Source organism: Topomyia yanbarensis, chromosome 2, assembly GCF_030247195.1.
Source record: "Topomyia yanbarensis strain Yona2022 chromosome 2, ASM3024719v1, whole genome shotgun sequence".
NCBI lineage: Eukaryota > Metazoa > Arthropoda > Insecta > Diptera > Culicidae > Topomyia > Topomyia yanbarensis.
Genome location: NC_080671.1, coordinates 15,196,673 through 15,210,089, shown reverse-complemented (window position 1 = coordinate 15,210,089; position 13,417 = coordinate 15,196,673). Strand labels below are relative to the sequence as shown.

Here is a 13,417-nt window from a genome sequence, read left to right as displayed (position 1 = left end):
ACAAAAGGACCTCAAAAAGTGCTGTGCTTGCTAATTAGAATTTATGGATATTTTTCCATGCAACTTAGAGCACGTCTAATACACAAGCAAACATGTTTTATCTGGAGAAACTCTATCGAATGGTATACGACACTCGGTTCTTCGGGTCTCCGTTAGGAAGTTCTTCGGTTAGGAATGATTGCATAACCTTTCTATAAAAAGAGGACACATAAAACGAAGAAAGGCAAAAACATAAAACGACATTATGGATTTATAAGCATAAGTTTTATTTTTTCAGTATGCGAGATTCGCCACTTTGAATTACACTTACCTGCAACTGCTATGTATAAAAATTTAAGTACAGTTTTTTTTTCCAATATTGCAACACAGCTAACTAAAACAAAAGATCATTCCGGCCAGCGTCTCTGTACCACGTAATCAGTTACAAGTTCTCAATGTGCAACCAAAGGCCTCCCTCCGATGTAAGAATCGCACTAGATGCTACCAGCTTTAGCACCCGCGGTGTCTTCGGTGACAACTTGAAGCGGAAATTCTGCAGTAGATATGCCAATCCAACGCGAGCTTGCATCAGCCCGAAACGCATACCGATACAGATACGAGGACCGTCACCGAACGGAACGAATGCCATCTGATGTCGTTTTGCACATTCTTCCGGACTGAAGCGATCCGGTTCGTACCTTTCCGGATCCGGGTAGTACCGAGCGTCGTGATGGATTGCGTAGATGGGTAACAGCACACGGTATCCCTTCTCCAGGGTGACGTTCATGTCCGGAACGGGGTAATCTTTGTTGGTGTTGCGCAATATGTTCGGGACAGGGGGATACTTGCGAAGCGATTCTGAAAATATATTAATCTGTGAAAACATATAATTGAGAAAAAATTAATAGCAACATACCATTAATGCAATTTTCGATATATCTCATTTCGTGAACTGCTTCGTATGTCATTTTTCCATCGTTTCGAGCTAAAACTTCTTCCACATTTTTCCGAGCCTTATCTTGCAGCTCCTGATTCTTGGCAAGCTCGTACAGACAGTAGGACATCGCCGTTGACGATGTTTCAAAGCCGGCCAAGAAAAACACGAAAGCTTGAGCTGCAATTTCGTTGAATGTCAACCTACCCAGCTGCTCCGGAGTACCATCGTCGATTGGTTCAGCATTTTTCAGTTTGATCAGCAGATCCATAAAATCATTTCGTTGAATCTTGTTTTTTTCGCGGTACTCAATCGTATCTCTAACGGCGTTCATGAAGAAGTTGGACACTTCCGGATCGACAATTTTAATGTTAAGAGCTTTGGCTAAATCTCGGAATGTCACGCTGAAAATTCTTCGAAGGAAGCCCATCGGAGTCATCGCTAGGGCCTTCCTACCCATTTGCCGGAATTTTGCATCCGGATCGCTCAGGCTGTTGCACTCTAACCCAAATGCACAGGTTCCAATTACATCGGTAGTAAATCGCGCTAGAAATTCTTTCATTTCCACTTCCCCTCCGTTGTCTGCCTCAACTTGCATACACTTTCGGAATTCCTCAGCTACTCCGGTGATTGTAGGGTACATCATTTTCATCTTTCCGGAGGTGAAAGTTGGCGTCAGTTTTGCCCTCAAATTCTTCCACTTGGTCCCTTCCATCGTCACCAGATGAGCCGAAATCGGATCGCCCCTCTCATTACTGTAAACTCCTCGATCATGGAAATACTGAAAATCTTTCACGAACACATCTTTTGCAAAATCCAAATCCAAAATAATTGCCACCGGGTTGATGAAAAAGAACACCCCACCGAACTTTTTCCCACAATCCTTCAGCTGCAAGTACGCATCCTGCATCAGCAATGCGATATGCCGTTTCCTCATCTGGGTGATGTTGCCGAAGGGGAAGCTTGGCTCCACGTACGGGACTCCTCGTTGCTTCCAGTACGCATACCTTCTTCCGACCCAGTAGAAGGCAAGCGAAACCGCTAGCAGAACGAAATAGAACAGCATTTTCGGAAAACGTACCACACAACCGGCCGAAACGAACCGAGCGACTGACGATGGAAGGTCGGTGCTGAATGCCTACTATTTGAATGCTCTTATCTCGGGTTAGGTTTGCTGATAAAAACCCGATTGGGAGATGCTGAAAGAATTGGACGCCGCTTGTTATTTTTTTCCTAAGTTGTATAATGCAATTGATGTTTGCTGGAGTGCGTGCCGAAAAAAAATCGGCTCCGATAACGGTGAACTGTGGCAATCGATTTCACGATTATGATGGAATAAATCAAACTCTAGCAGAAAGTAGTTGCGCTATTATCTAAAGAGATTGCGAAACGTGTTTTTTTAACAAATCATCTTTTGGTTGTAAATAGCATCATGCGGCTTCGATTCTTCCGTGTGTTCCTGATTTGTGGGTGAGTCACGGGATGTGAATGAATTGGCATCTACTTATCGTAATTAATTAATAGGGGCGCAGCGAAAAAATTCGCGGTTTGTATAAATATTTGTCTTTAAGGGACCATTCATAAACTACGTAACGCGTTTAGAGGGGTAGGGGGTACGACAAGTTGTGACATGGGTGAGGGGGAGTAAGCTAGATCGTCACGTAGTTTGTTTTCACTGAACAAAAAAAATTTCGAAGAATTTGTTAAGTAATGAGGGAGGGAGGGGGTAGAGAAATTTGTGATAATTTGTTACATGGGGGGAGGGGGGAGCCAATTTTGGGCACTTTTCGCGTTACGTAACTTATCAATGGTGCCCTATGATATTAAATGAAATCATCTTAAAAGAATGGACCTTATACATCACTCAAAATTTTTCATTTGTAGAATGTTACACCCACTGTTGCAGTTGTGCTTTTTAATATTAGAAAAAAATGATTGACCATGAAAATGTACAGTTTTGTGATCAAAATTTTCAAACGCTTAATCTACACTTTCGCAGATTTTAAGTTGCGCCACTATTGCACGATACCGACATGATGTCATCATTGCTAGCTTAGTCAGTTCGCACGATCATTGTTTGATCTGCAACATCGGGTTCGATATGTTTACCTCAGAATCAGTTATGCTAATTGAATTTTGGAGTTATTGTCACGTGCGACAATGCGATATCCAAGGTGAACCCGAATTTACTGGCACACAGTGAGAACTCCGAAAATAAGTGAATTTCTAACTTCCAAAAAGAAGCAACCAACAAGTTCAAAACTAATAGATCCAGCGCTTGCGACGTTTAGGTTAACGATTTCGATTTTGTTTTGCGGAATTTCGATTTATTTCCATGTAGGGTAACTGTGCCTAAGACGGACACCTCAAGGTTAAATAGCAAATTCGACTCATCCGTTGATGCATTAGGGGAAACTGAGGACACTTGATCTCCGGGGAGACTTGATCCCATCATTGTAACTCAAAGGCGGATCAGAATACATTAATCGAATATACTAGAAAGTTGCGTAGTTTTATCTAAACATAAGTTTCTTTAACACAAAAAAATAAATTGGACATGTGTTACCGAATTTTTACCAATTCAAAGAAAAAGAATCTCAGAAGAACTGAAGAAGATTTATTTTCTAAATTTTCAAACTTTTATACAATTGATAAAGTCACCCACTACATACTATACTTTTGCATACAGAATTACAGGAGAATGTCAATTATATGAATACGTTATTATTGAGCTAATTTTTTTGTTCAACTATATTTGTACTAAAGTTTTCTGAAATAGATGCTATGGGTTCACTTGATCGCTTCAAATTCGTGGAGATTTGATCCCCTTCGCATTGTTTCATACACACCACTGAAAATAACCAAATTCACACCAGAACAATTGAAGTCATTGTTGCCATAAAATAACAAAAAAAAACTGTCAAAAACTAACGCTTCATCGTACAAAAACTTAACTGTAATTGTTTACTACAGTATACGTAGCAACCATGTATCCCATATTTGACGTTCCTCAACCATAATAACGACAGCTTTCAACTAATTGCACAGAGAATTGGGGAATTCGTAAAAAAATCAGGCGAGAGATGCGTAATATGTAGAAACAAAAATAGTAATATCTAATCACAACAGTTTAATAAATACCACAATACATATTGAATGGGGTTAGGTACCTATTTTTACCCTATTAGGGAAGGTACCACATTATTGCATTATTAATTTTATTATTTCAGCTTCTTTGCTTTGTTGTTAAGAGCCATTTTTTATTTCTGTTATATAGGTTTTAGCCTTAAGATCATTCGACTCTTATTAAAAGCCAATATAATAACAAAATTGTCTTGAGAATGGTGAAAATCTTCTGCTTGAGTGCAGCAAAAACTAATCGAGTAACCCAATTATCGCAACAACATTTGAGCCAATCCGTTGAGCAAAGATGGCAGACGCTGCTCTAACCAAAGGCTTCAGATGGGTAGGATGCTAATAGAAACAGGGTAAAAATAGGCTTATTACCCTACTTGCTCTTTTAAACACATTTTCAAAAAATAATCAAGTGTCCCCAAATTAGGGATCGAGTCTCCACTAATCAAATTTTTTTCCATTTTTTTGCTGTTTTCCAAAAATGCTCATAGCTCATGTCCAGTATAATATTTCCATGTAATTTTTGTATGATTATCAGTCAACCCTAGAAACAATATAAAACTACAAAAAATACATGGTTTTTTTATCATTCCACGGAGTAGGATTGAAAAATAAAAAAGGGGATCAAGTCTCCTCAGTCTCCCCTATTCGCAAATTGTACGCAAACCGTGATTTGAGATCATACTCCACCAGTGTAGTAACTTATACTAAAAAAATTTCAACAGAAACATGTTTAAAGTGCAGTTTTTGTTTTAGTGTTTCGGATTCTCCTCGTCAGTAACTAGCACCAACTGGGTGTCTAGTTAGACGATGTATCTAAGCTAGTACCCAAATTAGCACTAGTTAGACACTAAAATCCAAAAAGTCACACGTCTTGCGTGAACACTAAACAACTGGCTTATACCGAGTGATGTCTCGATAGTAAGCACAGAAGTTCTGTTTGCCGACGAAGAATATGAACCGAAACTGCCTTATGGTTTGAAGACCCAAACGCCTGAAATTATGCAAATTCCCAAATGGGAAAGTTTTGGACGAATCCAAATTTTTTGTGCATAAGGACACATACCTTACATAACGTACGGTTTTTGTTTTAGTGTTTTTGTGACGAGGAGAATCCGAAACACTAAAACAAAAACCGTACGTTATGTAAGGTATGTGTCCTTATGCACAAAAAATTTGGATTCGTCCAAAACTTTCCCATTTGGGAATTTGCATGTTTAAAGTGGTTGTGAAAAAAAGGCACAGAATGGTCATTTCAAAACTGGGATGGAAAAGACGGACACTTGGCATGGGCAAGATGGACATACAATATTGGTAAAGATAAACATAGGACAAGGGCAGAGTGAGGCGCTTCTTGATCAATAAATTTTGTTTTCTGTCGGTAGACGAGCCCGGGGCTAGTTGGAGGTTGGGGTAAGTTGGCGGAATCCCCTTTTCTCCGTTTCTATTAGACATATAGCGCTGCTTCTCGTTGTGTAGCTCAAGTAATGTGAAACACATTATCCAATGTGTTGTTGTTACAAAACATTTTGTTCTGTAGAGGTTGTGATAGATAATGTGTTTTCGAGCTAGGGTGACCATGTCGTACAATTAAAAAACCGGGACAGTCGTAATGGGACCCTGCCCTTCCTGTTGATTCAAAAAAAAAAATGGCGATACTTTCTGTTTGAACATACCTTGCAGATTTACCCACATGCGGATCTTTCTATACCAATCAACGAAAACTGGATGCAAGTGTTGGAGAAATATTCAATTGAGCGAATCAGACAAAATATCTAGCGATCATTCGCGAAGGACAGTCGTGAAATCTTCAGCACTAAAAGCACATCATTAAAGTACAGCAGAAACATCAACAGTATCAGTAGCCTTCTATGAGGTATTGGTTGGCGTTGAAGTAAATATGAAGTAGGAAGGAAACTGTTGCCACGCAAACCAGATAATTATTCTTTGCTAGCGGTGTGTAAGAAATGCATCTCTGCATCGCGTAGGGAAGGTTGATGTTGATCTTAAAATCCTGAAAATGGAATGAAAAGAACACAGAAAAAGGGATCACTATGTCTATTTACTAACCTCCTGTGCCGAATTTATATAAGCATGTTATATGCAGTCCGACTAGCTAGCTTTGGTTTTTCATTCTCACTTTCTCTGCGGTTAGGATAGTAAAAAAAAATTAGAAAGCGGCAAAAATGTAACCGCATACTTTGTAACCCGTCAGGGTAACAATTTAGCACTGGGTGGAAATATACCTATTTGTGCGTACTCTCTCCGTAGACTGTATTGTTATTGCAACATAACTCACCACTGCTCATTATGCTCGTTCATGTTTTTGACGTAAATTTCGTTTAAATAATAGTCCATGAACGTTGTTATTAGTCTAGATAGGTGTAGTAATTTTTGTTATGTATTTGTAAATAAATAGCATAGGGTTTAGTTAGGTTACCGCTCTCCTTTCGCTGCAAAAGTGGTCTGACTATGCTGTGCTATAGCGATGACAGCTATGCGGCGGTGTGTTTTTTTGGTGTTGGTTGTGGTCGAGTGCGGAAGGCGGCCATCGTAGTAGTAGAAAGCGACGAACCACGGTAGTGATTAGACGTCCAGAAGATTATTGTTTTTTCTCGGGACAGTTTCCCGCCACCGTAACGAAAAGTTTAGTGCGCGTGTGCGACGGTAGATTCCCCTCGAAAGTGCCGGCCCGTGGTTCGGGCGCGTAAGTTTGTAGTGTTGGGTCGCCGGAGAAGGGAAGCTAATTGCTTCCCCCGGCTAACTACAAAGGACCCAGTGATACCACGCCGCCCTCACTGTGGAGGATCAGCCGAACGAGCATTGCTCTCCTCAACAGTTAATCGCAAATGAGGGCGAAGCAGGTAGGACAACGGATCCACCTGAGGTAGTTTACTGCGGTATCTACCAGGGTCATTCACCGGGAGTGAGTGGACCCGGTGATTAGTCGCCCTATCGCTAGGGAGGTTCCAACAAAAGAGCCTTGCTCACCTCCCTAGCTAATCGAAAAGGACCGCTGCCGGAGCAGCCGACGGAAACAATCCAAATACACGGCCGTTGTTGTCCCGGCCGGATGGAACCCGCCAGTAGCAGCAGCAGCTAAACAGACAGTGGAGGAGAGTGATAGTGGAAAATAAACACGGTAAAATTAAATTTATTTGTTGGTATTCCGTTAGTTTGTTGTGTTACTAAAATCCGAAATTCTGTAGAGGCACCTAGGCCGCCCTGAAAAGAAGGGTTCGCCGGGCAAACAAGAACCCGAGTAGTGGGCAAACCCCTACTTACAACTTGTGAACCCTTACGGGACTGGATTAGGATTGTAAGCGAGAATCCGTAATTTGGTCAGATATGTCAGTCTTGAAGAGGCAGGGCCAAATATCTAAGTAAACAAATAGTAAATTCGTCCTTCTAAAGCCACAGGAAATTTACGCCGTAAAATAGGAGAATAAGGAAAATCGTTAGGACTAGAAGGGACAAATTTTCCCGCGACGAAATATGAATTGCGCGAGTAACACGTAGCTTTAAGATAACTATTGTAAATATTTTTATAGTGCGAGTTTCAAATCGTTGAACAATACTCGAGAGATGACCGGACTAGGGAACAGTATAGATTCTTTAGGCAGTTTATATCCGTGAATGACTTGACAGCACGGAAGATGAACCCCAGGTTTCGTGACGCCCGGCCAATAACCAGGGGCGGATCCAGACAAAAATTTCGGAGGGGGTCTGAAATGTGTATTTTGAAATATACATTGTACAATACGTTATATGTAATAACCTCATTTAATTAAAATCAGTTTTGGTGGTCGAATTTGGTTTGGAACGATTTTGAGCTTAGAACGAAATTAAAATAGAAACTAAATTGAAATTTCTCAACAAATTAAAAAATTTCGGAGGGGGTCCGGACCCCCAAGCCCCTCCCCCTGGATCCGCCACTGCCAATAACATATGAGACGTGTTGCTTGAAAGTGAGTTTGGAATCTAATATCACTCCCTCCAAGATCCTTCACCGAACATTCTCGCGGAATAAACAGTCCGGAGAGATTGTAGTTGAAATTAATAGATTCTCTTTTCCTCAAGAAGGTGATTGCAGAGCATTTTGCGGGATTTAGAACCATTCGATCATCGATACACCACTCGCTAAAGACATGGAATTGTTTCTGCAGGATGTGATCGTCTGCCAAAGTCTTGATACGATTGAATATCTTGACGTCATCGGCGTACGACAAGCGTGGTACAGCAGAAAGATGAGTGGTCCGAGATGGCTTTCCTGTGGGATACCAGATATAGCTGCAAATATACCAGAGTGATCGTTGCCTACATTCACGCTAAGTTGACGGCCTACCAGATATGACTGAAACCAACAAAGAAGTGATCCATTGAATCCAAGTCTAGCTAATTTTACTCGGATATAATGGTTTGTAAGTGACAGTGGGCGCTGCTCGTTTAGCTGTTTTTGGTCGTCGAAGCTTTGCAGTGTGCCATGGATGACGGCTAACTTGATGATTAGTTATTTTCGGGACTTGGTAATCTATCAGGTAACTCAAGATATTGCAGAAAGCCTGTGTGGCTATGATTACATCGTCGCAGTCCAGAACAGAATCCCAGTCGATATTTTGCAGCACATTTAGAATACTTACGCAATCGGCGCGCTTCAAGTTGTAAGATATATCAGCCGAGCCTTCCTAAAAAATCAGACCTGGACCATCATCGAGCGTAAGTAAAGGAAAAGTCAGGGAGGGTGGTGTCACTAGCTGTGTGAAGGCGGTGTCAATTTGTGGTGCTGTATCTCGGGCGCTGACGAAGCACAGATACAAAGGGCGGCCGTTCTCATTTGTAATCGTGTTGATCTGCTGAAGTGTAGCCGTGTTGTAACTATCTAGAATAGTGGCAACAGCCGGATGAAGCTGAGACTCATCCTAATCAAGATAAAGATATCCGTTGTGAGCTGGTCGCCGCTTTATTGCAGGTAGATTAAAATCGCCTAGGATCATTAATATCCGATATCTATTGACCACCCACTTACATCGCCATCTTGAATTTCGAAATGGCGCTAATCATCAATCTCAATCTAGAGTAAACAGGTCTAATACGCCCCCCTTAAGCAAAAATAGCTGTATTTCACCGTTCGACACTATGATCTTCGCACCAACTACTCTAATTTATTGTTATATTAGTTAGAAATTAGTACCCGTGTTATTTTTTTTATTTAAAACATCCTGATACAAGTATTATTAAACATTTTTCAAAGATGCTTAAATTCTATTTTTTTCTTTCATCCAGGGCAACATGCCTCCGATTACGGTGTAACATGCCCAAGGATCCAAATTGCCTACCGTTTCTACGGCTGTAGTTTTTCTGCCTACATTCTCATTTCTCTCTTTGCGCTGCTGTCGTCCGCTAGTGCAGGACGTCCAGCGCTGTACGGCTGCCTGTGTGCAAAGCAGTAACATGACAAGAAACTACTGTCCCCAGTACAGCCACCAGACGCGAGCGGTACAGCTTCTCTTTCCTTATTTTACATTTTTTAATATTTTCAATCTTTTTAATATTTTTATTCAAAAATGACGACAATGAATGCGGCTCATTTACGCCACGGCCGGCATCAACGCTTTCGTGTGCGGGCCTCTCCCTTTGACTATGCAGAGAAAAATGTACAAAGCGAGAGAACAAACTTTACTACGCCACACTCTCACCGAGCAGTCGGAGTACAGCAGTAAAACAAAAATGTATTCTACTGCTGTACGGGAAAATGTACTCGGTTTGGCTACCGTTCTGGCAAGAGCTGTAGTGATGCGTCATTGTAGCGGGCTGTACGGCTTGTGCAAATGTAAATATACCGAAAAATTGTAGTTTATCGGTACCGTTGGCATCCCTGCCCACAACAATGGGTGGGGCGTTTTAGCCGGTGATGAGCTGTTGTGGATGCATGAATAATTCTACACGCACACATAGTTTTAAGTCAGGCTAAAAACTAAGATAGTAACTACAGGTAAACTTCGATATAACGTACATCTCGGTTTAAAAATTGTACTTTATATCGAATTGTACGTTATATCGAAGCATGTAAAATGTTCAAAGAAATGTTGTTCGTGGTACTTTATTTTGTAGAATTTTGATAACGCGTAACTAATTTTGAAAATCTTACCTACCTAGCAGTGCGAAACAACTTTTCTAATAAGAAAATTATAGTAGATCCATAAAAAAGATGCCATAATCATTTTTTGCTTATATGAATTGAATTTATTGAAAATATTTATTTTATTTTGATTTTAGAGGTTTTAACCTTAGGGTCATGGGTTAGAGAAATCTCTTTAGAAAAATCTCTAACACTATGTGCGGGGTTGGGAATTGAACCTAGGTAAGCTGCGTACAAGGAAATCGAGTTACCAACTACGCTATCTCTACCTCCGAAAATATTCTCTATTCTGACTCCTTTCCTAATTATTAAATCATTAATTATTATTTTGTCTGGGCTTGTAAAGTGATTTTCATATTCCCACCGTCTGCGCCTCATACAATAAAAGCAATTTATGAACTTTAATCATTAGAATAGAGTATACTTGTATCCACGATTCAAAAATTTCTGAAGATATATTTCAGTCCGCTAACCGATTTCCTAAATACCCCAAACCGGTCGTGAAGCGTGCAGAGTTGTCCGTGTAACTACAAATATGACCTCTCATTCTTTTTGTGGCATAGCATGCCGTGGAACTTAAACGTTGTCATTCGGCCCAGAGAATCAGATTCCGCAGTCCCGAAACCAACCAACAATGGTCATACAAATATTATCAATTTTAGTTTTCAGTTAGAACTTAGGGGAGACCGGGGCTAGTTGGCTGTCTTTTCAGTTTTAATTTTTTACCGCTTTGATGTACCTAGATTTTGCAAAATAGAACACGTGGCATGGAAGGGCAGACTGTTGGCAATATCTCTGAATTTCATTAAAATGTTTGATGCATTGTCTCCATTTTTAGAGACAAAAATATGTGACGCGGAAAAACCGCCAACTTACCCCGGCCCCGGGGTAAGTTGGCGATATGTGTAGATACACCATAAAATAAGCAATCAAATGGAGAACCAAATACTTCATGGGTCCTTTTGGAACATGCTGAATGTCTTTTCAAGAAAACTGTATATTAATCGACATCTGCTATTATATTTCAATCTCAATATCCCGGAATATTGACATTGACGCGTACTCCATAGCAAATTTTCATAGCAAGCAATAGAAAATTTTCGAAATTCTTCAGGTGACTAGCCGAAGGAAATGTTTCCTGCATTGACAAGATACACAAGAAAAAGATTTTCTTACTTTGGAGTGAATTCCAGAAATAAAAATTTTTGCATCGTAAATAGTACCGCAAACTTGCCCCGCGAGCAGCACCTCCATCACCCTAAATAACACAGTGTTTAAAATTTAGGAAATTTACTAGGTATGCTCGAAAACACAATATCGCCCAGAACTTCCACAATACAATTTTGTATTGTGGAAGTTCTGGGCGATATTTGCAACCAAAACACATTGGATAATGGGTTTCACATAACTTGAGGTACATAACGAGAGGCAGTGCTATATGTCTCATAGAAACGGAGAAAAAGGGATTCCGCCAACTTACCCCAACCGCCAACTAGCCCCTACTGATATTGGGTTATTTATTGAGATAAATGGTTGGTTTTAATAAATCACGATCATACGCAAAGGAAATTTAAAAAAATCGCTCTCGTAACCTTCAATGAAGTAGCCTAACATGTTCATTAGAAGCCCAATTAGTACGTTTTAAGATTGTGTATAACATACTGAATTCTTAAAATATGGAATACATGCGTAATTGAAGATAAATTTGGACCTGAAAAATAAATTAAAAAATATGTACGTTATATCGAGGAAAAATGTACGTTATATCGAATGACGCTATATCGAGGGTACGTTATACCGAAGCTTACCTGTATAACATTCTAGTAAGCTACTTGAAATACACCCAGGTTTTTTTACGCGGTTTTTTTTGCGCGGTTTTTTACGCGGATTTTTCAATTAACGCGATTTTTTACGCGGATTTTCCAATTACGGCGGTTTTTGCAAAAATGAATGCTAAAGACTTACCTTTTTCTGAAAAAAAATTCTGAGTCCTTTTAAATGCAAAGAACTTTTGAAATCCTTTTAAATGCAAAAGACTTAGAAGATTTTCGGAAAGATGGAAGAGACGGGTCTGGAAGATTTCTTATGGCCCGCGCCCCAAAAATATGGGTATTTTTGCAATGGTCTTGAAGAGTAGGTTCCAGAAATTGATTTTTGACGCCATTTTGAAATCAAAGATGGCGACTTCCGGTTCGCTATAACCCAATCAATATGAGTATTTTCGGAATGGTCTTGAAGAGTAGGTGCCAGAAATTGATTTTTGACGCCATTTTGAAATCAAAGATGGCGACTTCCGGTTCAGTGAAATTCGCTATAACCCAATCAATATGGATATTTTCGAAATGGTCTTGAAGAATAGGTGCCAGAAATTGATTTTTGACGCCATTTTTAAATCAACGATGGCGACTTCCGGTTTAGTGAAATTCGCTATAACCCAATCAATATGGGTACGATGTTAGTTAGATGAAACGGGTAAGGTTGTCACGACATCAGCTCAACCCCTATTCCCCTTTTAAAAAGCTACGTACCATGACCTGACCCCCTACACCCCCTGTCGTCATACATCATCACAATACTCCCCCCTCCCCCGTATAATGCTACGATGCATGGTCCCAAAACCAATATGTGGTCTAAGCACTCTTGAATTATTGTTTTTTTTGAAACAGTATTATTATTGATGAATTGCTAAAAATGTCAAAATGTTATATAACAAAAACTTAATTAACTCATACCTCATTAGCCGTAGCTATACACTTTTATCAACAAAATTATCGTTTATATTCGGCTAAACTATTAAAAGTGTTTTCTATACCTTTAAAATTTTGTAGCTTTTTTTTGTTGGAGACGAATCACTGCGACCAGTATTTAGATCTATTGTGGTATGCCCCTTCCTTAAACTAAGTGTACTATCTACTATGACATATCACATATTGATGAGTGATTGTCGTTATTGAGATACACACTCTTCCCAGTTAGGCACTACACTTCGTATGAAGTTTATTACCTGCTTGGGATTTGCAGTCCAAATTTTGTAGATACCCTGTTTCAAAGAAAAACCAATGAAGGCGCCAAAAATTGCACATTTTAATAAGTTTATTAAGACGTTAAGCCTCTGCTATTCCTATAATCCAAAATTTGTACAAACTAATTCGCCAAATTCTCCATATGGATCTCCAAAAAAATAAAAAAAAAATGCTGAAACAAATCTAGGACAGTTCAGAAGCACTTCA

The 13,417-nt window shown here is 39.8% G+C and overlaps 1 protein-coding gene across 2 annotated transcripts; it reads right to left on the bottom strand.

Annotated features, from left to right (window-relative positions):
• LOC131682350 (cytochrome P450 6a8-like) lies at positions 1 to 2,045 on the bottom strand. Of its 2 annotated transcripts, XR_009304070.1 has the most exons (3): positions 896 to 2,045; positions 311 to 837; positions 1 to 191 (listed from the first exon to the last, which is right to left on the bottom strand). XR_009304070.1 is itself a non-coding variant. In XM_058963753.1 (2 exons), exons 1-2 carry the CDS (start codon positions 1,977 to 1,979, stop codon positions 422 to 424), a joined length of 1,500 nt encoding a protein of 499 aa, XP_058819736.1. In that variant the 5' UTR covers positions 1,980 to 2,045; the 3' UTR covers positions 243 to 421. The 2 variants fall into 2 exon arrangements, 1 of the variants encoding a protein (XP_058819736.1); XM_058963753.1 differs by lacking the exon at positions 1 to 191 and having other exon boundaries at positions 243 to 837.
• Positions 2,046 to 13,417: the final 11,372 nt, after the last annotated feature.